The 24,108-nt window shown below is 40.1% G+C and overlaps 1 protein-coding gene across 1 annotated transcript; it reads left to right on the forward strand.

The window, feature by feature from the left end:
* Positions 1-758: 758 nt before the first annotated feature.
* LIN28A (lin-28 homolog A) lies at positions 759-19,986 on the forward strand. The gene is made up of 4 exons (XM_073618015.1): positions 759-789; positions 6,386-6,564; positions 17,759-17,943; positions 19,637-19,986. The coding sequence occupies exons 1-4, from the start codon at positions 759-761 to the stop codon at positions 19,821-19,823; spliced, it is 582 nt and encodes a 193-aa protein (XP_073474116.1). The 3' UTR covers positions 19,824-19,986.
* The last annotated feature ends 4,122 nt before the right edge of the window (positions 19,987-24,108 follow it).

The raw sequence follows: 24,108 nt of genomic DNA on the forward strand, positions 1-24,108 counted from the left end.
TGCTCTCCTGTGCCCTGGGGGAGGGGACTGATTTAAGAGGAGATGGAATTGGGAAATCATTCCAGGTCAGCTCAACCCCCGACTGGTCATCTTTAAGCTACATTTGTCCAGGGAGGTGGGCTTCATATGGGAGGTCTTAATAGTGTGCCCAAGTGTGGTAGTCATTCATTTCTGTCCTGGCAGGTGGTCTCTAATGCTGATTGGATAGTTTGGGTACCCAAAACCACAGGGTGCTCTTATTTTGAGAGAGAGAAACATTTTTGAATCATTTTAGACGAGGAGCATGTGAGTGTGACAACATGACAACATTTCATCATGAGGACCTACGTGGGAGCTCTGCTTGACCTCTGATACAGGACCACCACTTAACCTTAAACTCAGCATGGCACAAGGTGATTGAATTGAGGGGGTAGGGGCGGGCCATGGAATTTAATCTAAAAAGGTGATTTTGCCAACATTTTTGAAATTTTCTTTGGGAGGAGAGGGGGAGGGCAGCTTTGCCAGTTGACCTACCATTGTCTTGCAAAATTTTGGATCTTTTCAAAGGCAATTGCCCTCCCATCTCTATTGTCCCAAGAAGATGTAGCAAACCTTGTTGTCTCTTTTGTGCATTTAATTTCTTTTTTTCTAACTAGGGGGAGGGTGGGTGATTTGAGAAGGTGAAGGATCTAGTTCGACTGGAGACCACAGGCTTTTGGCTGATACAAGACTTCAAGGGAGTTTCTGTGATACTTCATTAACTCAAGAGGAACTCCTAAATGGGTTCTGTTACCAATGCTGAGATTCCAGGTGATGACTAGTGGCTGTGGGAAAGGTCTTGGATGTGCCGACATACAGGAAGAAATGGGTGTCTAGCCTGGGATGGAGTTGGCTGGGTGCCACTAAGCTTTGACTTTCTTTGGGGACATTATTGTATCCAGATTTTGAGAGAGTGTAAGACCTGTCCTTGTTTCTGCTTCAAGCTGGTGAATTGCTCTGATCTTGTAACAGTGGCTATTGAGCGAAAGTGGAGAGTTTTAGGGTTGAAATGTGTGGTGTGCGTTTTTGTTTTTAGCTTTTTGGGAAAAAAGTGAGCTAGAGAATTTTAACGTTTGCAATGCTTGTAAAATTTTTTTGGTTTTTTTTTTTGTTGTAAAACAAGTTTGCTGTGTTCATTAGTGTTTTGGATCATTTTATTGTGCTTTGAATACTAAAGGTAGTAGATACATTGCTGCAGTTTTCAGAATCTGCCTAGTTGTTCCAGTTATGATACTATGACTACATTATTGAAAGTAATCATTTTTGTATTTTTCAAATTGTTTAATGTCTAAATACTGAGTTTGGAAGCATTGGACTGACGTTTTACTCAGTGGTTAACACTGATGATTGATAACCTAATGAGTAAAGAATTGTTAATTAAACACAATATTGAAATCCCATGTTGCAGGAAGATGTAGATTGGCTAAACTGTTTTTGGCTTTTTCCAGAGATTGTCTTTTATTATTATTATTATTATTATTATATTTTTTTTTTCTGTTTTTGTTTTAAACCAACTCTACTAACTTTGGTTTGAATGTTGCTAAACTAAACATCTTATAATAAAACTGGTATGAAAAATTGAAAAATAAAGTGTTGCATTTGGCCAGCATTTACAACCTAATCTTCATCTTACCCATTCATACAAACTGGGCACTGGATCTTATGTAAGCCTTCATACATTTAGATTTCTGTACATTTCCATCTAAACATAAAGGCTTATACAATCAAATAGTCAGCTTGCTGAGAGAATAAAGCTGGTCTTAGCATACACTACTAGCTTTGACGAATAATGTTCAAAAGTACTTCAAAACTTAATTTGCTTTTTTATCCATTTTAGAACAAATGGACATTCCAGAACGAGACGCACATTACACTTTTAGAAATTCATTTATTTATGAGAAATTTTCCATCCTGTTTCCTCAAATTTTTCTTGTTACTGCAGTCTAAAATGAATGTCGATTTGACCCCACTAACGATTAAAAATTCAAACAAACGTTCTTAAAATGAACATTTTGACAAAAGTTCTACTAATGTATGGTCAGTTTTATTCATGTTGTCATTGCTGAATGTCTCAAAATATGTATGCAGCAATAGAAATCTGGGCAAAGCCAGAACTCCTGATCTGCATGCTTGTTCCAGGTCAACGCATCAGAAAGTATTGAATCCACTGCATCAGTATGAGTGTCTGCCAATTAGCATTTCAAGGGCAGTCTCCATATTCCTTTTAGTACAGGTTTCCTTTAAGATCCATAAGCTATCTATACACTAGTAGAATTTTGTTTGAAAACTTTCATTTCAGTTTGCTTGCTTTTCTAATTGTTAGTGGGGTAAAACTTAAAGTTTGTTATCGACCACAGCGAAGAAAAAATTCAAAGGAGCAAGATGGAATTTTTTTTTTTTTTTTTTACGAATTTCTAGCCATGAATGTGGTTTTTGTTTGGGAAATTGCATTAATTCAAAAATCAAATACAAATTTCAAGTGCTTTTGAACAACATTTGTCAAGTCATCAAATGTACTGTAAGAATTTTTGTCCGAACGTTTGTTTTTTTTAAAATCTGCTAGTACATGGCTAGCTATAGGCTCCTTTGCTAAATCTAGTCTAAAAGACTCAGCTGACCTGAATAGCTCAATACACAAGGGCTAAAAAAAAAAAGTTTGCTCATTCTCAAAAAAAAGAAAAAAATGCACATGCGTTTGGCAGACATTGATGTTGCAGTGGTCCATGCACTAAATATCCTGTGGATATTTTTATTTATTATTATGTGTGTGTGTGTGTGTGTGTGTGTGTGTGTTCGTGTTCATTGAGAAAAATGCAAGGCATTCTCTAAATGGCGGTCGTGCTGGACAAGAGCGCCCCTATGGTTACTATGCAGAAGGGCAGCTGCTAAGCATGGCTCCCAGAAGACTTCTGCTATCACTGTAGTGGCTAGAGTGATTTTATAGCTTCCACAGAGGCTAATTGGGTATCACATATGTATACTTGCAATATTCCAAGCTGGCCCAATGTATGTGTGCAAAAGATATCATCCCTGGAGTTCAGCTTTTAATATACAGGTCATCCGCTTGTGTAAATGGTGTGGAGGACAGACATGTGGAAACGGTGTGTGCTTAAATATAGAATGCAACTAATATCATGACAGTATGTACATAAATACAGTTATCTGCTTTGTTGGGTTTTGAATTTCATTGCCGCTGTTCTGCAGAGAAAGTTCCCCCCAGAGGATAAGGACTCCCCTGTACTGCGCAGGCGCATCGCTTGCGCAGTACGAACTGATGAAAATAGCCGAAGCTGAACACCTGTGAGTCAGCTGTACACGGTGCCTGTAACAGGGCCCCTCATGGGCTCGCTACACTTCGGGCACGGCCTCACTTCGCTCGGCATAGTTTTATTCTAACTCTATGTCCACTTGGATAGTGGGGCTTGAACCTGGATGCGTAGAGCTGACGATCAGCTGTTCAATTTCGGAGACTTTCGGCTGCTCCGTAGTCGTTCGTTTCTTTGCAAGCGCAGTACAGGGGGGTCCTTATCTGCTGGGGGAACTTTCTTGGCAAGACACCGCTACGAATGATACAAAATTTTTCAAGGTGCCAAATGCCTGGATAATCAATGCAACTTGTTTTAAATAGATCCATCATGAACATTTGAGAGACATGCATGTACACATTACTGAGGTGTTTCTTTTTTTTTTTTTTTTTTTTTTTTTTTGTTCAACCCAGTGGGCTGAAAAAAAAAAAAAAACTGCATAGGTTGAAGCCACTGTACTAACCATGTAATGTTAGTACATCAATCTCCCCTGCTGTTCTATTGTGTTCTGATGGGGGGGGGGGGGGGCGCAACGCCCCCTCCAGAACAATCCTGTCAGCACTCTCAGCAATTGGCTGAAAGCGCTGATCAGATGCCGATCAGTAGCTCTTTTTCAGGCATGCCCCTTCGAAAGAAATCAGCCATACGGGCTGAATATCGGGAGGTTTCTATTGAACTGGTCAATGCCATCCGATTCGGCCCATGTGTACTAGGCTTGAGGCTGGGTTCGCAATAGCAGGAGATTTTGACCTGCTCTCTATGAAGCTGGTTCACATATCTCCGCAGCAGGTCCGGTGCGAATTTGCACAGGCACCCTGTGCGTCTTTTTTGGTCCGTTTGAGGTCCGAATTGAGCCAAAATTCGTGCTGAAACGGTGAATGGGGATGCACCGGACCCCCTGCTGTGGGCCGCATGTGAAGAGAGTGTGAACCCAGCCTAAGTGTCTAGCTTTCCAAAATGCAATTGTTTCCTAAAAATTATACTGCTTTAGAGCAGTCTAAATTAAAGATCACTGTAAAGCTGGCCATACATGGATAGAAAATCATTTTGAAAAAGCGTTGGATAAGCCCAATCATTCGACTTAGAAACGTTCATGGGCACGTTTCAATTCTCGAAATACAAAGTTTTCTGCCAAAAGAAAGGTCCGTTGTGTCGGAATTTTTTGCATAATCCAACGATTTTATAAACATTAGTGGGGAAATTGATTGTAATAGTTTGGGAAAAAAAGTACAAGGCATTTGCATTAGTCATTAAAAAATGTACCATTTATGTCGGTAATTCGATTAATATGTTGACAAGTGTGGAAAACAGATCTTTATTGAAAACTAAAACTTTTTTTTAAACTATTTTCTATCCACGTATGGCCAGCTTTTAGCGCAGTTTAACATTAAGACATTTTAATTTAGAGGTAAACTTTTTTTTTTTTTTTTTTTTGTCTTAGAAATTTTCCAGTTTTTACAACTCTGCAAAATCTGAACTAAAATTGTCCCTTTAGGCTGGATTCAGACTTTGACTGCCCATACATTATACAACCTCCTTGTACCATTTTTCTTTAGATTTACCAAAATCATATAATGTGAGATCAAACTTAAACACTTTCAATTTGTATGCGGTCAGGTAGGCCCTTTCACTACATAGTTCAAGGTACATCTAAAGGAAATTGAAAAAGAAAATTGTACAATGTATGGCCAGCCAATGGGCTCCCACAGCACAGGAACAGACTTTTAAACCTTTTAGTAAACTGCTGCCTCCTTGTTTTTATAATCATTGGAAATTTTTTATTTTATTTCAATATGTACCCATAAAGTGCCCATAGACATGAGATGGTGAATGGATCAGGTAATTATCTCATGTATGTGGACAGACCCTAACCACATTGGCCAGCTGCTGTCCCGGGGAATCGGAGTCCCTAAAAAGTAGGAATGGTTAAAACTTCTGTCAGTTTTTTTTCTCTTTGTTTTATTGGGAACATATTTTGTCCTGTACAAAAAAGGAAGTGAGAAGAAGTCTCCCAAAAAGTAAAGGAGCTCCTCTCTTACACAGTTGTCGTCAGAACAAATGTCTCAATTGGAATATTTACATTCTGGTGTTCTAGCCCATCAGTGGACATTGCTTCAATATCCAATATTAAACTGAATGAGGCAGGGGATAGCAGGCCAGCCCTTGCGGATCTAGGCAAAAATTTAGATTAGCATATCAAAACACACCAGGCTTGGAACTTCCAGAGCCTTGAAGATGATGGGTTATGGTATAAGAGTGCCTGTATTGTATACTAGATGCTTTTCAACCCATGCTTAGGGAAGTAATAGGATACTTAATTTTGAGGCCTCATGCACACTTTGTGTTTGCCCAGCCATTCTGAATGCCTTTGCTCCCGGCAGGAAAACGCAGTTGAAAAAACATACCTAAAGCCACGTTTTGCACACACTCGTCAAGCGTCTGGGCACCCATTCATTCCATTGGCCAGAATATAAATTTATTCTGGCTATTGGAATGAAAAATCAAGCACTAACAAGCATGTAGGCGTCTCAATTCCTTTTTTTTTTTTTTTGTCCATTGCAGCCATACAAAACGCCTTCTTTTCACATTCCCTACTATGCATTTTACCTAAATGGTGATCATTTCCCTAAAACTTAAAATTTTTAACATAATTTCAGGGAAATGGAAACTCTCAATTTCACTAATTATTTACTTAAAAAAAAAATACAAGCCACTATAATATTAATTGTTGATCTAATAACATTACACCTATTTCCCATGAACCTACCTATAAAGGAGCTCCATGCTGTTTCTGGTCAACATAGGTTTTCTCGTAAACTCTACACGGAATTTGAATTTGCTTCTTTGGATTACATGAACAAATCCATCAATGGCTATCATAAAGTGGTTATTCTTATACTCCTAATTAGTATTTGCATTTTGATTTTTTTACTGTTACAAAACTGTATAATTGGTCTTGTGGAAAAAAAAAATAAAATAAAATAAAAATATATATATATTTATAATTTTTTTTTTTTTTTTTTATTCTTTCCAAAAGTTAACTGTATTATTTATGTTTACAGGAGGATTCTTGAAGCCTGTAGAAGACTCCTCAGAGTCTTCTAAAGGTGGGGAGTCCGAAAACTTTCAGGGTTCCGGGACCTGCAAATGGTTCAATGTTAGAATGGGCTTTGGTTTCCTCACAATGACCAAAAAAGTAGGAGTTGAGCTGGAGACACCTGTGGATGTCTTTGTGCATCAGGTAAGAAAACTATCTGATTCCTAAAAAAAATTCCAATAAAGCTCTGGATCTATACTGTTTTTTTGACACGTTAACATTGATTTAAATATTTAACTGCTAATCAACTATGGATTGCAAATTAATAGTGTCTTGTGTATATGATTTTGAAAATGAATAATATTTGTAAGATGCTTTAGAACAGTGGTGGTCAACCTTCTTGACACAGGGCCTCAAGTGTGACCCCTGACATGACATCACTAACGGGCCACATATAACAAGAAGTGAATGTAATGCAACAGATGGCTGTCGGACATTGCATATATGCAATAGAAGATGGCCAAAAACTATGGGCATGCTGCAAGTGAAGTTAAAAGACTCCAAATATACTATAGGAGTTGTTGGAGACTGAGGAGTCCTAGACTGGAGACACTGTGGGGTTGATTTACAGAAGGCAAATGGACTATTCACGTTACAAGGGAAGTTGCACTTTGTAAGGGAATTTGCTCCTGTGCTTAGTGAATGCAGTGAAGATCTACTTTGCAAAGAATACCAATCACGTGCAAAGAAAATAGACTGCATTTTTGCCTGCAAATGATTAGATGATGGAAGTCAGCAGAGCTTCACCTCTTTCACTAAGCTCTGGGTCAAATTTCTTTTACAAAGTGCAACTTCCTTTGCAAATTGAACAGCCTATTGGCTATTAGTACATAAACTCAAATAATATGAGACTGCTAGAGATCAGTTCTATTACAACCCTTGTACAGATCAATCCTTCCACATAAGTGCTCCCTACAGCCCACTTTAAAAAAAAAGTGCCGCATTTGATATTTCTCTCAGCAAGGTCCATTACAAGAGCCCTTGTTTGGGGTGCCAAGGCCAGCAGCATGCAAGAGCAGCTTTGTTTGTGTTGTGTGGATTTTTATTTTTTTTGGGGGGGGGGGGGGGGGTATGCATTTTTAGCAGTGTAGAGCTGCATGCAGACAATCCTATATTAAACAATGAAGATGCAGCAGCTGTCAACCGCAGATCTAAGATTGACAGGCATGCAGAGGTGGGTGTGTGGCCCTGGACACACTCTGTCTATGTTCAGTCTTGAGCACCTGCCCCTGCATGCCTGTCAAACTCAGATTTGTGGGTGAGTCTGTAGAGCGGTAGCATCTTTATTGCCTAACATTGGCCGCCTGCATGCACTTCTATGGTGCTCTGGGCACATAAAAAAAAGAATATAGTTCTTGCACGCTGTGGACCTTTGAGCCCATGCCCTAAAATACCTGAGGGGGAAAAAAAAACATAAAAAGTGAAAAGGGATGGGTATCATAGAAAAAAGTAAAGGAGAAGGAATGCCATTTAATAACTAGAACCCAGTATAAAGACTTTTACTTTACTGGCCTTGGCAAGTACCCGGGAAGTACTGTCTGATGGGCGAAGGGCCACTTGCTGAGCACCGGGCTTTAGAAAGTACATAAGATTTGTAAAATTTATCAGATCAAAAAAGGTGTGTGTGTGTGTGTGTGTGGCTTTTTTTAAAGATAACTTTTAATCATGCTTCATATTCATTACCGTTTTGTAAATGGGAAAGAGTACTGCTTTAAATCACAAATAGAGCGATGCCAAAAGGAAGTGTTTGACAGGGGATCGATTCAAGATCTCAACTCCTTTTACTGAAAAGAGAAATTCCAAGCATTCCAGAAATCCAATCTTATCTGTATTTAAGAGACTGTAGACTGTGTGACTGTGTGCCCCAAAACAGTAAGTACTGGCCTTAATTTATTAAGAGTGCAACTTCTTGTGAGCAATAGCCTATAACAACCAATCCTCATCCACAATATATTTTGCACTGCTTTCAGCAGAGTGACTTCTGATTGCACCGAAGAATGAACACTCCTTTAATTAAAAAAAGCTGTAAGTGTATAAAATTCCACACAGAAATTCATCCACGCTGGGGAAAAAGTTCCTGTGTATTTCTGATATACCTAACGGCATTCCAAATGTTTATCCATGCAATCAGTATAAAACAAAACTGATTTAAAACAACTGTCTTTCTTATCTACATTTATCAATTCTGTGTATTTATATATCTCTCTTGAGATGAGACCACCTGCAAGCACTGGAATGAATATTCAGGGAAGAATCGCATGCAATGGATTCCCAGTAACCTTTGCTTGACCTGTGCATTCTCAGGAGATTTTGGAAGTGTGTGGGTGGGATAAGAGTACTATCTCACTTTATTGTCTCAAATGTCTAATTTCCTTATTGCAGCCTCCCAACAGTCTCAGCATCAAAAGGTCTCAGAGTCTTCTACAGACCAGAGCCACCATCACCTCCCTCCATAGGGCAGCATATTTCCTATCCCAATATCTCCTGTGTACACAGGACACAAAGTGAGATAACACATCCTGCAGAGACAGGAAGATAAGAGCAAATTACATTTTCTTCAACAGATCCTCAAATAGGATACAATGTGTATAGTGGTGATAGGTGGTGTTTTTTTTATCCTAAAAACATAGCCTTATCTACACTATTGAGTACATGTACCCAATAGGCAGGATTTACTAAAACTAGAGCTCTCAGAATCTGGTGTAGCTGTGCATTATAGCCAATCAGATTCTAATTTCAGCTTGTTCAATTATTAAGCTTTGACAATAATACCTGGAAGCTGATTGGGTTTATATGCAGGACTAGGACTGCACCAGATTTTGCACTCTCCAGTTTTGGTAACTCCACCCCCACCCCCAAATGTTTCCATAGCACCTACAACAGGTATTGTCATGGAAATGGTATATAAATAACGAATTCACACCAGCAACACTTCAGTTATGATCCTACATGTCATATAGTACTATGTAGAGCAGGGGTAGGCAATCCCCGCCACTGGTACCGCAAGCGACACGCAAAGCCTCTTTTGACGGCACTCGACTCCCTCCCCATCAGCAGTGAAGTGTCAGTGAGAGGCTAATGCATTCCAATCTCACAATTCCCCATGTCGCACCTGCACTGGGTGGAAGGCACTGTGCCCCCACACATCGAAAACGGAGGAGAAACATTGATTGGTTCTCTAACTTTGCTGTAGCTGCGATCGTCAGCTCTTGTGATGGGGAAGAGATTGGGTGCAGTTCTGCTAGGAGGGCGGTCCATGTTTCCAGGAGGAGGACTGTGATTGGCCACTGCCAAAGCCAATCGCAGTCCTGCTAGCCCCGCCCACCATCTGAAGGAAGATGACTCGCTTGGTTGCCACTACCAATCTCAGAAAGAAGGGATTTCACTGTGATTGAGAAAACCACAATCAGGTGACATTTTGTGGAAATACTGTTAAGCTTCTGGGAACTTTATATATATATACAATGTATGTGTGTATGATTATATATAATTTTCCCAGAAGCTTAACAGTAATTCCCCAAACTGTCACCCGATTGGGGGTTTAGCTGTGAGACAGAGCAGGAGGGTGTAAGGGGGTTCAGCAGTGGGACAGAAGAGCCAGGGGGTTACATTGATGGAGGCAAATGAGCAAGGAGTTACAGTGGTAGGACAGAGGAGTGGGGGAGGGTTCAGTAATGGGCCAGATGAGAAAGGGGTTACACTGGTGGGGTAGTTGTGCAGGGGGTACAGAGGTGGGGGCAGTTGTGCATGGGTGGTACAGTGGTGGGTCAGAAGAGAAGGGTGGTACAGTGGTGGGGCAGATGTTGTGGGACAGATGAGCAGGTACAGAGGTGGGGCAGATGTGCAGGGTAGTACAGTGGGGGGACCGATTTGCAGGGGGTACAGTGATCTGAGGTGTGAAGGTGCAGGAATTGGGGATGATCTGAGGACTTGAGATACAGGAATTGGGGCTGATCTAAGGCATAAGATTGCAGGATGTTAATTAGTTACTATTATTTAGTAGTGTACAGCATTTACTTTATAAAAAATCCTTTTCATGATTGAGAGTGTGAAGTTAACAATTTTTTGTTATAAAATCCTCACGCTCAATTTCTTGAAAACATTTTTCGGCACACTGTGCTCAAAAGGTTGCCTATCCCTGGTATAGAGACATATTATGCCTATACCTATTGCGTCATTGTTTCTTTAATCCCACATGCTGCAATGGGAGAATACAATCAGGGAATCGGTTTACTGTAGGGAACAAGAACAATTTTTAAATTCAGATTTTTAATGTTTCAAATGTTTGCCTGTCATGTACCACCAACATGGCCTTTACATCCTACATGTACCACTTGTGATCCTGGCACTGTTCACAATTTACACTGGATCTTTGCGGAATACACTCATTGAGAACTATATATTAGCACCATAGTTCCTTCTTGTTTTCTTAACTCTCGACTGCTCATGTCCTTTCTGCTATGATCACACAGATGGCTATCATACTCCCATTCAAGAGAGCCAGAATTAAATCTGAGCTCTATTCCCTTTGACATGGCGCCTAGGGACCACTGAAAATAACACTTGTGGTCTGTGATATAAATCACCATTCTCCTGCTTGTACTTGGAAGGTGTGACTAGGGCTTCAGAAGTATGCACAAAAAGGAAAAAAGTTGGGACTTTAAAAGTGCTGAAAACCTTCCTTTGGAATAACTAGTTGTATACCATATAAAAAATATAACCTTCTTTTATTGAATTGATTAAAATGTGTCTCAAAGAAACGTAAGACTCTACATTAAAACATAAAGTACCAGCATCATACTACTAAACCCCATTCACTCCCCCTTGTCGCCAAAAGGTCTATACCCTCTAGTAACTGATCAGATACAACATGGACATCAAGAAATCTATCAGTCGGGAAATTTAAACCAATTTCCCCCGACTGATATAACAGATATCAAGAAATATCAGTTATATATCAAGAAATATCTGATATATTTCTTTATCTGTTCTATCTGATCAGTTACTAGAGGGTATACATTGTTTAGCGACAAGGGGGAATGGGGTTTAGTAGTATGATGCTGGTACTTTATGTTTTAATGTAGTGTCTTATGTTTCTTTGAGACACATTTTAACCAATTTAATAAAAGAATGTTATATTTTTTTATATGGTATACGACTAGTTATTCCAAAGGGAGGTTTTCAGCACTTTTAAAGTGCCAACTTCTTTTCTTTTTGTGCATACTTCTACTCCAGGATGTGGTGCTGATTTTCAACTGAATACATTTCCATTTAGAAAATAGGGTTTCAGAGGTGTCAAAGTAAACGCATTCTCCAAAAGTAGAAGATGCAAAGTAGTAAAGAAGGTATTTCTAAAGGCCTCACTATAGTGTTAGATATGAGGAGGTGGTGCCTTTAACAGTAAAATGTTGTATAATGCATAGCAAATGCACAGTCATTGAATATCAATGAAGCTGAATGTGTACACCCACTATCTTTTACCCCATACTATTATTACATCTTGATTTCCATAACTGATATTTATAGTAAGCTCTACTGGGCATACATTTCCTGGGGGGTTGGGGTGTAATCAACTTGGGGTTTATGGCATTTATTTGTTCAGAGATTAGTATTCATGTTTCTTCTGCCTATTTATCAAAGCGAAAGGGATATAAATGACAATGATGGTAATCTAGGTTTCCATAAATATGATGTATTTGCTGCAATTTGATATTCCTTTGCTACACAGATTAAAAAGTAAGGTATTCTTGGTGGTCTGAACTAGCAGAAAAGGTAAATGATTCCATTTTCTATGGGTGTCTTCACATGTGAGCAGTGAAATGTCTATTATTCCCTGACGTTAGGTTGGCACTGGGATGTCTGCGCACTACACAAACATTCACATTTGGGTGATAATGCACGTGTATTTTTATGCACTCACTTTGACTGTTTTATGCCCATTGTACAGCTTAACCACAAGTCTATGGATAGCTCAATGCAGGGCTTTTTTTCTCGGAGAATGGGTGCAGGAACTCCCCCCCCCCCCCCCCCCCCCCGTCCGAGGAGTCACCCCTTGTCTCTGCCCCCTACCCACCTCTGACCACCGTCCCTTGATTCCACCCCCTACCCACCTACCAGTACTGCCCCATTTTAGAGAATACAGAACCAAGTATCATTTTGTGGTGCTAAATCATTTGTATGGAATATGTTAATGATGAAAAGAAAAGCAGTAAAATAGATCCCTGCAGCCAGGAATAGAATCCCAGCAATAGATCTCCACACAACAATAGACTCCCCCAGCAACAATGCACTCCACCCCAACAACAATAGATTCCCTGGCAGCAGTGAACCACCCACAACAAAATATCACACCCAGTAACAAAATATCCACCCAAGCAACATTAGACCCCCCCCCCCCCCAGCAGCAACAACAGAATCTCCCAGCAGCCAGCATCAATAGATCCTCCAGCAGCCAGTAAAAATAGACCTCTCCCTCTACAGTAGATCCCTTCCAGCAACATAAGACCCCCCCCCCCCAGCAACAATAGATTCCCCATCGGCAACAATGGACCCTCACACAAAATCAGTTCCCCACCAGCGAACATAGATCCCCCAGCAGCCAACATCAATAGACCCTCCAGCACACCCACACCCCATGCTATTACATACATACAGTGCTGGGGGTGCCGGAACTGCGTTACCCACGTTCCCGCTGAAAAAAAGCCCTGCTCAATGTATTCTGTCTATTCAAGCCTGTACAATGCAGGAAGGCCTGTTCACTTCGCAAGGAAATTTTTCCTTAGCTTAGACAATGTGGTGAAAATTGACTCTGCAAAGAGTATCCAAAGCAATTTTGCAAGCTTGTAATTGGACCATGAAAGTGGGCAAAGTGAATAGCCTATCTGCTTTTTGGAAATCGACCTCATTTTGTCACTATAACCCTTATTTTAGCAAATATACAAAGATCAAAGTTCAATTCAAACTGGAAACATCCAGGCTTTAAGCCAGCCATATCGATTTGGGTATAATGCCAGATCCAGTCGCATAGATAAACTAGCCACATAGGAAAGAATTGGAAGTCCGGCTTGACGTGCATTTCCATGCAGCAAAATTGACAAATGTAAATGGGGTGAACGTAAACTATTTTGTTTGTAACCCCATACACTTTACTTATACTTTGTCAGAACACCATAGTACAGCGGAAACTATTTCCCCTTTCCACCTCGAATGTGTGGATGGGGAAATTGGGATATATATATATATATATATATATATATATATATATATATTATATATATATTATATATATATATATATATATATATATATATATATATATATATTATATATATATATATATATATATATATTATATATTTTTTTTTTTTTTTCCGTTTTAAACCTAATGGTTAATGGGGGGAAAAAAATGTATGGCCAGCTAAAAATATTTGAACTGTCAAAGGAGCATAGATATTTGTCACCTAACGTTTAATATAGCTCAGTAATGACATTTACCCGTACTTGAAGTGGCTTTAATCACAGCAGCTGAACAATGCATAGAGCACATGGCTACCTGCATAACAAGCCCTTCCCCTCTGCCTACACATCCTACCCTCCCCCCCCCCTCTATTAGGAATGCACGGAATGTATAGCATGTCTGAGATCCCTTGTTCTTCCATTCAGTTAGGCAGAATATCCGCTCTCTGTCATAAGCTGGGAAATCCTGCAACCCCCACCTGGAGAGAGGGAGATGGTTTTTCCATTAACATGTAGGCATAACGGGGAATCCCCATGAGTAAAGGGGGGGGGGGGGGCGATCACTCTGTCCTACAATGGGGGTAATCATGTCCCCATATGAGACTTGGCTATATGTGAGCAGCTTGGTCAGCCATTTACAAATTAGTTGACCATTCAAAGCTTCTTTGATCATGAATTGCTTTTTGGGTATTGTGTAATCAACCTTTGATTTGTTGTGCATGTCTTTTAAAATACTAGTAGGTGTGTAACAGCGCTATCACCAGCTATATCATGTGCACAAAATTCATGTGTGATCAAATTGGTGTAAGAGCCAATATCAAACCAATCACACATAAAAAGAAAACAAACAAAATTGTATTATACAAATATCATCATATAATCTAAAATGTCTAGTGTTACAATATATCCAAAGTGTCCAGTGCTTGAAAAGTGACCAGTGCATCAAAATCATAAGTGCAAATATTCATTCATAAAAAATTTGCTCTAAAGTTCAAATACCCCCATGAATCCTCCACTATCTACGTTAATGACTCTAGCCAAAGACATTGACCCTATAAGTCTTATCTCACTCAATTACAAACACTCCAAAGGACCAGCTTCTTATGCAAGAGCATACCCTGGATTCCAATTCAATTCAGCGGACAATCGAAAAGAAAGGAAAAAAACCCCATAGTGTAAAAAAAAGTTTTTCTTTTAGTAGCAATACAAAAACGATGAACAAAATGCCCTTCCCGACACACAATAATTAATCACACATACGTAAGTTTAAGCGGTGCTGACTCTAGTCGCACACTCTGCTTTTTTTGTACTTTTTTTTTTTTTATAAAAAGAGAATGCGCCCAAAAAAAAATCACACATGAAAAATGCTACACAGGGCCTATTTGGACGTGACGTTATCCCGCACAGAGTGCAGCTGGAATTGGAATCGTTAAAAGTGGTTCAAAAGCCTTAAGATATTTTATTTTTTTTTTACCTTTTTAAAGTGTTTGTAACCCAACAAAAAAAAAAAAATCAAATCCTGATCCCTTAAAGCAGATTAAACAGCACAGTGCTTTTGCTGTGTAATCTGCCCCCCCCCCCCCCCTTGGGGCTGCTGAGTCCTAGACCACCGTAATCAGAGTGCGTTCCCCCTGTCATAGCTGTCCTCTCTCCCCCTTACCCCCTCCTCCTTGCCTGTCAGCTCCCTCTCTGTGGTCTCTGTCATTCCCCCCCCCCCCCCCGCCGCTATTATTAAAAATAATTAAAAATAAAAAACCTACAATGGTCACTGCCAGCCCCTCTATTAGAGCCAGGCATACCACACTATGTAAGTCATTTAGTAAAAATGAGCATTGTAAATGCCTATTTAGAGCTGTCTTCAGGCCGGTCACATGACTCGCGGCCGCTTTACAGCTCCGAGACAGGGCTTCTGCGGGAGGCCATGTGATTTACCCAGCTGATGCCAGAGGGAGATCTTGGCCCCTCCTGCAGAAGCCATCTATTGGAGCTGTAAAGTGGCTGCGAGTCACGTGACCGGCCTGAAGACAGTTGTAAATGGGTATTTACAACGCTCATTTTTAGAAATGACTTGCATAGTGTGGTATGCCAGGCTCTAATAGAGGGGCTGGCAGTGATTTTGAATTTAGACTTAAACACTTTAATGCATTTTATGCATTAGGGTAAAAAACCTTCTGTTGGAGAGGATTCCCCTTATACTTACCTGAGCCTGATCTCAGTCCAGCGCTGTGCACAAGAGCTGCGGCTCTCCCTGGCTCTGTCCAGGGTCGGACTGGGAATAAAAACCAGCCCTCTCAGGTGCACCAAGCAGGGCTCAGTCAGTCGGCTCCAGCTTGGTGGTCCTGCTTTTATCCTAGAGTCTCCTCTCCACAGTCCACACACGTCTTGACTTCTCTCATGGCCCCCATCCCGTAGGCACTCACACTCTTGACTCCTCTCCAGTCTTCCCCCCCCTCAGACTGCAGACATGGTAAAAGACAAAAGATAGTCAGAGGCTGCGGACATGATACAAGAGGTGGTTAGAGGCTGCGGACATGATACAAGAGGTGGTTAGAGGCTGCGGACATGGTACAGGAGATAAATAGGTTAATAGGCCTTAAGGCTACCACATCCCAGTTATAATGTATCCAAGAAAACTACATGGGGTGTGAACCCCGATCAACAGCAGCATTTTAAAGGCAGTACTACAATTATGATTAAAAAAATGTATTTTTTTTTACAAAATTACATTCGTTAAAAGAATTTTTAATCATAATTGTAGCACTGCCTTTAAAATCCCACCATAGATAAGGGTTCACACCCCATGTAGTTTTCTTGGATACATGGTACAGATGTCAGAGGCTGCAGGCATGATGCAGGAGATGTCAGAAATGCTGCGGGCATGGTACAGGACATGGTCATAGGCTGTGCAGACATGGTACAGGAGAGTAACAGGAGGTGGTCAGTGGCTGCGGAGGGACCCGGTCTTACCTGGCCAAGATGTGGAGAGGCGTGTGCCACCACCAAGATGAGTGCCTCACATTTAAAAATGGTGCCGGTTGGCACCATTACGTTACTGCACTGTACAGGCTTTCCCGAGCCCGGGTAGCTTCAGAATGGAAATTTCCTGGTAGGCCAGTCCGGTCCTGGCTTTGTCCCTCCTCACTGGGAAGATTGATAGTAGCGGAAACCATCGGTTCCCACTCCTGTCAACCAAGTTGTATAACGAGGAAGCAGGGGGGTGGGGCCGAGTCCTACTGTCTGTGTCGAGAGCAGCCCACATGAGTGCCCTCATGGACAGCGGCTTTCCATGGGGGCACTTGGCGGGGGGAGTAGCCAAGAGGGCTGGCAGGGGGACCCCAGAAGAGGAGGGCCAGGGATGCTCTGTGCAAAACTGCACATATGGGGTTAATTCTTGAGTCTTGGGAAGGACCACTCTGTTTGTGAGTGTGTCACGGTGGATATATTGTAACATGCTAGACATTTTAGATTATGATGTTTGTATAGAATAATTTTTATGTAATTGGCTTGATATTGATTCTTTACCAATTTGATCACACTTGAATTTTTTGCATATGATATAGTTTGTTGATAGCGCTGTTAAACATCATAGTATGTGTAAGCATCTTATGATAATTTTTTTAAAAGGAGTAACTGCACCTTTTTAAGAGGGTATACCTGTGGCACAGAAATGCATATTTGTTTTTGCCATGTCTTTTAAAATGTAATACTGTTAATATAACTTGTTTTCAGAGACTATTTTGAAATATCAATGTGGACAGAGACAGCATATTACTGACCTCATTACTTAGTTCGCACATTGCATGATCATCCCTGATGGGAGTCCAATCATGGAAAGGAGTGAGCTGCAACTGCCCTACAGACATATCATTATCATAATCACAAGATATGACAGAATATGGCCAACCTAATGTGTAATATATAATATATATAGTTTGAGGCTATAAATTTACAGTTTTTGCTTTTGCCAGTGATTGTTGTAAAAAAAAAATAAATAAATTTAGGTAGTGGAAACTATTTTAGATTGATGCTTTCATAAAGTGGCCCAATTCTCTCCCCTTTCTCCCATTCTGATAATTAACCCATTTTTTTTCCCCATTCACAGAGCAAACTGTACATGGAAGGTTTCCGAAGCCTTAAGGAAGGGGAGTCTGTGGAATTTATTTTCAAGAAATCATCAAAGGGCTTGGAGGCCACCCGAGTAACAGGGCCAGGGGGTGCCCCATGCATTGGAAGTGAGAGGCGACCTAAAGTAAAGGGGCAACAGAAAAGGAAGCCTAAAGGAGATAGGTAAGGATACAGATAACCATAAACAAACAAAATCAAAATTGAACCTGGAAATATACATTTTGGCATACAAGATAATTTAGGTTTGATTTAGTTGTCAATCTCCATCTTTCATCAGCTGGGACAAGGTGGCTTATGCTGGCCATGCATGGCGACTGATGTCAAAGTTTGACTGGCCATACCAACAGTTCGCACTCACTTTTCTCTCCAACTTGGCCAAGATGCTGCTGCATTATGTGTGCTGAAAGGTTTGCTTCCTTTTCTGTGGATAAGAGAATTTACTCCTTAATCACAGTGGTTTTCAGCATAATGGAAATTTTCTGCAGCATACTTTTTAAGCAAAGTATAAAGTATCCGATATAGAAGCAGATGGTGATAAAGTGAGAGCTGGATTTCAATTATTGGGCCTATTGGTACACAAAGTTTGATACCTAAAGTAACACCCCTCTGCTAGGATCTCCTTCTTCCTTCTTTTTTTTATTTTTTTTCTGAACATTTTAAATGTTTCCTCACCCTAATGTGGTTTACAATATGGTGGTGATAATGTGTATATAACTGCACTTGAAAAGTCACCTTTTTGCCTCTGTTGCCTAGGCACAGGCACTGTGCCTACTTCTAAATCAAGTCCTGCCTACACTGCCTGATTATCACAAGCAATTATCCATTATATTGCTTTCAAATATCTGCCAATGTATGACTACCCTTATAGCAGGAATACATGGTTAGAAAATCGACCGACTGCTCGACCAACGAAACAGCATTCGTTGGCTGAAATCGTCGCCAATATTAACCAATCAAAAAAAATCTTTAAAATTCGTAGTTGACATCTCACGTACAAGGGTTGTCTACTAGTTTCGCTCATGCGTGATAATGTTCAAGAGATGTTTTACGGACGACCTTCACACCAGTGAATAAAATATCGTTCATTCGCAAACAATAAGACAATTTTTCAATTTTTTTTTCAATCGGTCTTTCTCACTGTGCACTGTTCTATAACAAACAAGTAATTCCACAAACTGTCACCTGATTGTGGTTTTCTCAATCACAGTGAAATCCCTTCTTTCTGAGATTGGTAGTGGCAACCAAGCGAGTCATCTTCCTCCAGATGGTGGATGGGGCTAACAGGACTGTGATTGGCTTTAGCAGTGGCCAATGACAGTCCTCCTCCTCCTGGAAACAGGAACCACCCCCTCCTAGTAGAACTGCACCCAATTTCTTCCCCATCACAAAAGCTGACGATCGCAGCTACAGCAAAGTTAGAGAACCAAACAATGTTTCCAGTCTTTTACAATGTGTGGGGGCACAGTGCCTCCCCCTCAGTGCAGGTGCGGCATGGGGAATTCTGAAATTGGAATGCATTAGTGTCTCACTGACACTTCCCTGCGCTGCTCTGCTGATGGGGAGGGAGTCGAGTTCCGGCAAAAGCGGTTTTGCGTGTTGCTTGCGGAACCCAAGTTATTGCCCTGCTTAGCTTAGTATCGTCTGCAAATACAGAGATTGAACTGTTAATCCCATCCTCCAGGTCGTTTATGAACAAATTAAATAGGATTGGTCCCAGCACAGAACCCTGTCTTGTAAGGTTTGTGTTCCTATTAAAAGTATTATTCTATTGGTGTATACACTACTGTATTAACTATTTTAGTTAAATTCAGTTTGTACACTTTTTTTCAAACATTGTTTTATTTTGTTCTTGCAGATGTTATAACTGTGGAGGACTTGATCACCATGCCAAGGAATGTAGCTTGCCACCACAGCCCAAGAAATGCCATTTCTGCCAAAGTACTAGCCACATGGTGGCACAGTGCCCAGAGAAGGCTGCAGTGTCAGCCATTTCACCAGGAAAACCTGACACTGAGGAGTTGAACCCTACAGCTGCAGAGTAGCTGACACATGGCTCTAGATTCACACTGCGATTGATTTTTATTTTTTTTATATTTTTTTCTGGTTTTATTAAAGAATTTAAAGATGAACACCTACCACTTAAATATGGTGGTGCCCATTCTTCAACAAATTATTGATGAATTTCCCACTCATGAAAAGCTTTGCATGGGCATCACCATGGCTATCCAGTATTAGAGCTGATCATTTCAACTCTGTGAAAGCAGATTTGAAGTTAACAGTACTTAAATCAGGGGCAAAATAATAGTGCTGCTTGATAGTGTGTGTGTGTGTGTCCTCCACAGGTGGTACTTTACAATCCCTGTTCCCCATCACCAACCCCTTTGCCTACTGGAGCCCTCTGAAATGCCCAGAAACTAGGTACAGGGGAGCATGTGACTTTCACCTCCCTCCCCTGATGCATACCGGGTAGGCAGATCAGCCAGTCACCGGAACCAAGTGCTGTAACATGGAGTCTGGGGGGGGGAGGTGTTGCAGGGCCTGTCTGATTTGGAGGTTGCAGTTAAAAGTCAAGGGGCCTGCTTTCTGAACTAAAAAAACTATACATAATGGCCTGCTATGCCACAAACCACAGATAAATCAATGGACGATGGCCCAAGGAGGGGGAAACTGGAGAGACAGAAAAATCAGGAAGGACAACCTGGATTTTCTGTCTCTCCAGTTTCCCCCTCCTTGGACCATCTTATAAAAAAAAACATTGTCTCTGGGATTGTGACAGAAATGCAGGTCTGTATTAATGGCAATAGGCAAGAGATGCAGGGAACCTACTAGGGATCCAACTAAAACAGCTCTACAAGTAAACCTGTATTCTCTTGCTGTACAGTGAGGCTATGTTCACACTGCATGTCGCAGAGCATTGCACTGCTTATATAAACATTTTTATTTATATATATATATATATATATATATATATATATATATATATATATATATATATATATATATATATATATATATATATATATATATATATATATATATAATAATTTTATGTGTTGGAGTATAAACTCCAAATCAAACCAGCTCAGAAGTTGTAATGGGCTTTCTTTCAGGGCTCCAGTAGGTAAAAGGGGCAGCATGGGCGCGCAGGGCAAATATTAATGGTAGAGGAGACAGGCTATCAAGCAAACCGTTTACTAGGTTCTCTTTAGATACTTGAAACAACGTCACATTTTTGAATTACCACAATGGGGAAGATTTACTAAACCTGGGGCACACAGTATTAGGTACAGCTGTGCATAGTAACCAATCCGCTTCTAAATTCAGCTTGTTCAAATTAAGCTTTGATAATAAAACCTAGAAGCTGATTAGTTACTAGGCACAGCTGCACTAGTTTTAGTAAATCTCCCCCAATGTGACTTATTTTGTTCACTGTGATAAGCTACCAAAATAGACCAGTTTAATCTCAGTGTGAATACAAAGCTGGTACCAAGGCAAATGTTGCAGTATGTCACAAGCCTGAAAACAATGAATGTAACGTAGACTGACTTGTGCTGAACACGGACAGGCAGATTTACACAGACCCATTTTTGTAAAAGTATAACTAAGGGCAACACTTTTTTAGTTTTGGATAGAGAGGGATTAGAACAGCGGTCAGGCTTTTACTGTTGTCTGTGTACCCATTAGGGTGATTCACCATTTTTATTTGTCATGTTTACCATCATCACTGAAATGGAAGGAAAATCCTAAAAATTGGGTTTTCTGCACAACGGTAATAGAGAGGAAATATTCCAATTGGGAAACTAGTCCTGATGACAGCAAAAGCTTTGAAGGCAAATCCTGTCCTGCCTGTTTTGGCTATGGGACAGGAAGTTATAGGAAATCTTCCAAATGGGGGACAGATGACATAAAGAACCTGACGGGGGTTATAACCCTCCTTACTCTATCCTAAATGGGGAAAGTTTGCCTTTTAGTTCTACTTTAAGACTATACACATACAGGAAATGTTGCTACGTCCACATCTTTTAAATCCATATACAAGTTGATCCTTCATAGTAGCTGCAAGTTTGAACCAGCACACTTGCTCAGAAAGCCATAAGACAAATATGCATGCACTGATCACAATGGTAAGGAAAAAAATCCAATTGCTCTGGATTTTTGCTGCTCTATGTTACTGTATTTGCTATTATACAATCATTATTTTACATTGAGAAGCCTCCAAATGTTTTCAGGAGTAAACCCAATTGTGTATGGCCAGCTTGACTCTACACCAAAGATAAACTGATGTGTTTGAAGGAGCATGGCAAAAGCCAATGAAGAATTATATGTTAATAATACAAGTCCTGTGGCAATTCAATAGCAACAATGTTGAATCCTTTAGGTTAACCTCGTAATGGGTATTTTTACATGTGAAGCTAACAGCAATCATCTCAGTTCCAACTACAATTGGTCTTTATGTAATGTGTTTGCCCTTTTCTCGCTATCTCTTTATACATTTTATACTTTGATCCCTTTATTGTCTGACCTTATTTGTACCAAGTATTTTTTATATTTCGATCCCTTCTATGTTTTTTATATTTTATTCTAAATTTATTTTATTTTATTTCTCTTTTTTTACTTATGGCTGCTTTGAATTTTAGTCTTATTATTCTTTAATTGATGTGTAAAATGGCAATATGAACATTTCATTTTTGAAAGCCTTATGTGTACCTAACTGGCCATGAGATTTCTAAAATTGCATGCATTTAAATTTAGGCTGTTGTTGTATGTGTGTGTGTGGGGTTTTTTTTTTTTGTTTTTGTTTTTTTTTTTTGTTTTTTTTACCAACAGGTACATTTTCATTTGTTGTGCACAACTTTTAAGACAATTGTATCCTATAAAACCCAAATTATAAAACTGCAGAACAAAATCAAAAGTACAATCAGCTAAAAGTAGATTTTTCATTTTAAATATTAGTGGGCAAATATAGGTATTATGACATTTCTCCAAGGTAGAGAACTTTAAGAAAAATTTAAAGCAATCTTACTATTCACAACAAACCCCCAACCAAGCAAAATGAAGAAACCTAGATAGAAAAAAAAAATTACGAGAGAAAACCTAAAATTACTTACCTTAGACTCTGGCTCGCCTGGTGATCTCATTCAGTCCTTCTATAGGTCCATGAGAAAGCTGAGGATCCCAAATCTCACGGTGCTGGAGAGCAATCCACATACTTGCTATTAAGACAAGTATGGAAGCCCATAATCCTGTGCCAGCAGGAACTGCCCTGGTGTAGGCAAGTTTAAGGTTTGGTCATTCTTGATAAAACAATAAGCTGTTATATATGTCTACATTAACAGTATGTTGCCAATACACGATGGCTTTAGGACAACTGTTGACCATTTTTTAAGCTAATACCAAGTATGAATTCTGTTCTAGCCCCTCACTGTACTGGGTTGGGCACAACACTGACAAATACAATTATAACCCTACTCTCACTGAAATCTCTACCTAAGGCCCCTTTCACATAGGCCAGTTCCGGTTTTCCTCAGCAGGGGTTCCATCCACTGATTATGCAGAACAGGCGCACAGCCCGCTCTGCTCTATGGCAGCTGGATGTAAACAAACCGACTGTCTGTTTACACTTGACTGCCCTCCTTTTTGGCTAGACTAGGAGAATAGATCAACCTTTCATTTTTAAATTTTTTTTTTTTTTTTTTTTGCCAGGTCGGACACCTGGTCAAGGTAGCCGGGTGTTAACCTACTTCATCCATTTACATACATCTGGAACTCCATAGAGGAGGCTAGGGGGTCTGATTGAGTCAGATGGACCTGATCAGACCTCTCTTGTGAAAGGGGCTTTGCAAAAAATATTTTGTATTTAGGTTAACATCGCTTTAGTGTGTTTATTTGATTTGTGGAAATGGGCCAGTATGACTTGGTATATAAGGCTCAAACTATTTTTCTGATGACCCCACTGCTTATTGTGGGTAAGAATGACACCCAAGTATTGCTTGCACATTAATTACAGACAGTAATAGAGAATAAGACTCTGTATTAGGCCCTGTTCACACCTGTGCATTTTAGGTGCAGTACGTTAAAGTCGTCTCCATTTTTCATATGCTTTCATTAAAACACACATTATATAAAGTTCAATGAATACACACCTAAAATGCATGTAAAAGGCATCTAAAATGCACCGCACAGATGTGAACCAAGGCTAAAGTCTCGTACGCACGATCAGATTTTCGGATGAACGTTCATCCGTTTTTTGTTGGGTTTTTTTTGTATGTTGCTAGTCTCATGTCGAAAGTGAAGAGGTTACTCGCCATACGAAAATTCTCATACGAC

The sequence above is a fragment of the Aquarana catesbeiana genome, linkage group LG02 (genome assembly GCF_042186555.1).
Source record: "Aquarana catesbeiana isolate 2022-GZ linkage group LG02, ASM4218655v1, whole genome shotgun sequence".
In the NCBI taxonomy this organism is placed as follows: Eukaryota; Metazoa; Chordata; class Amphibia; order Anura; family Ranidae; genus Aquarana; species Aquarana catesbeiana.

What these genes read in the sequence shown, in the direction of transcription:
- LIN28A (XM_073618015.1), top strand. Translation starts at nt 759, where the DNA reads ATGGGTTCTGTTACCAATGCTGAGATTCCAG. An exon ending in TACCAATGCTGAGATTCCAG is followed by an intron (nt 790 to 6,385) that starts GTGATGACTAGT and finishes TTATGTTTACAG; the next exon opens with GAGGATTCTTGAAGCCTGTA. An exon ending in AGGAAGCCTAAAGGAGATAG is followed by an intron (nt 17,944 to 19,636) that starts GTAAGGATACAG and finishes TTGTTCTTGCAG; the next exon opens with ATGTTATAACTGTGGAGGAC.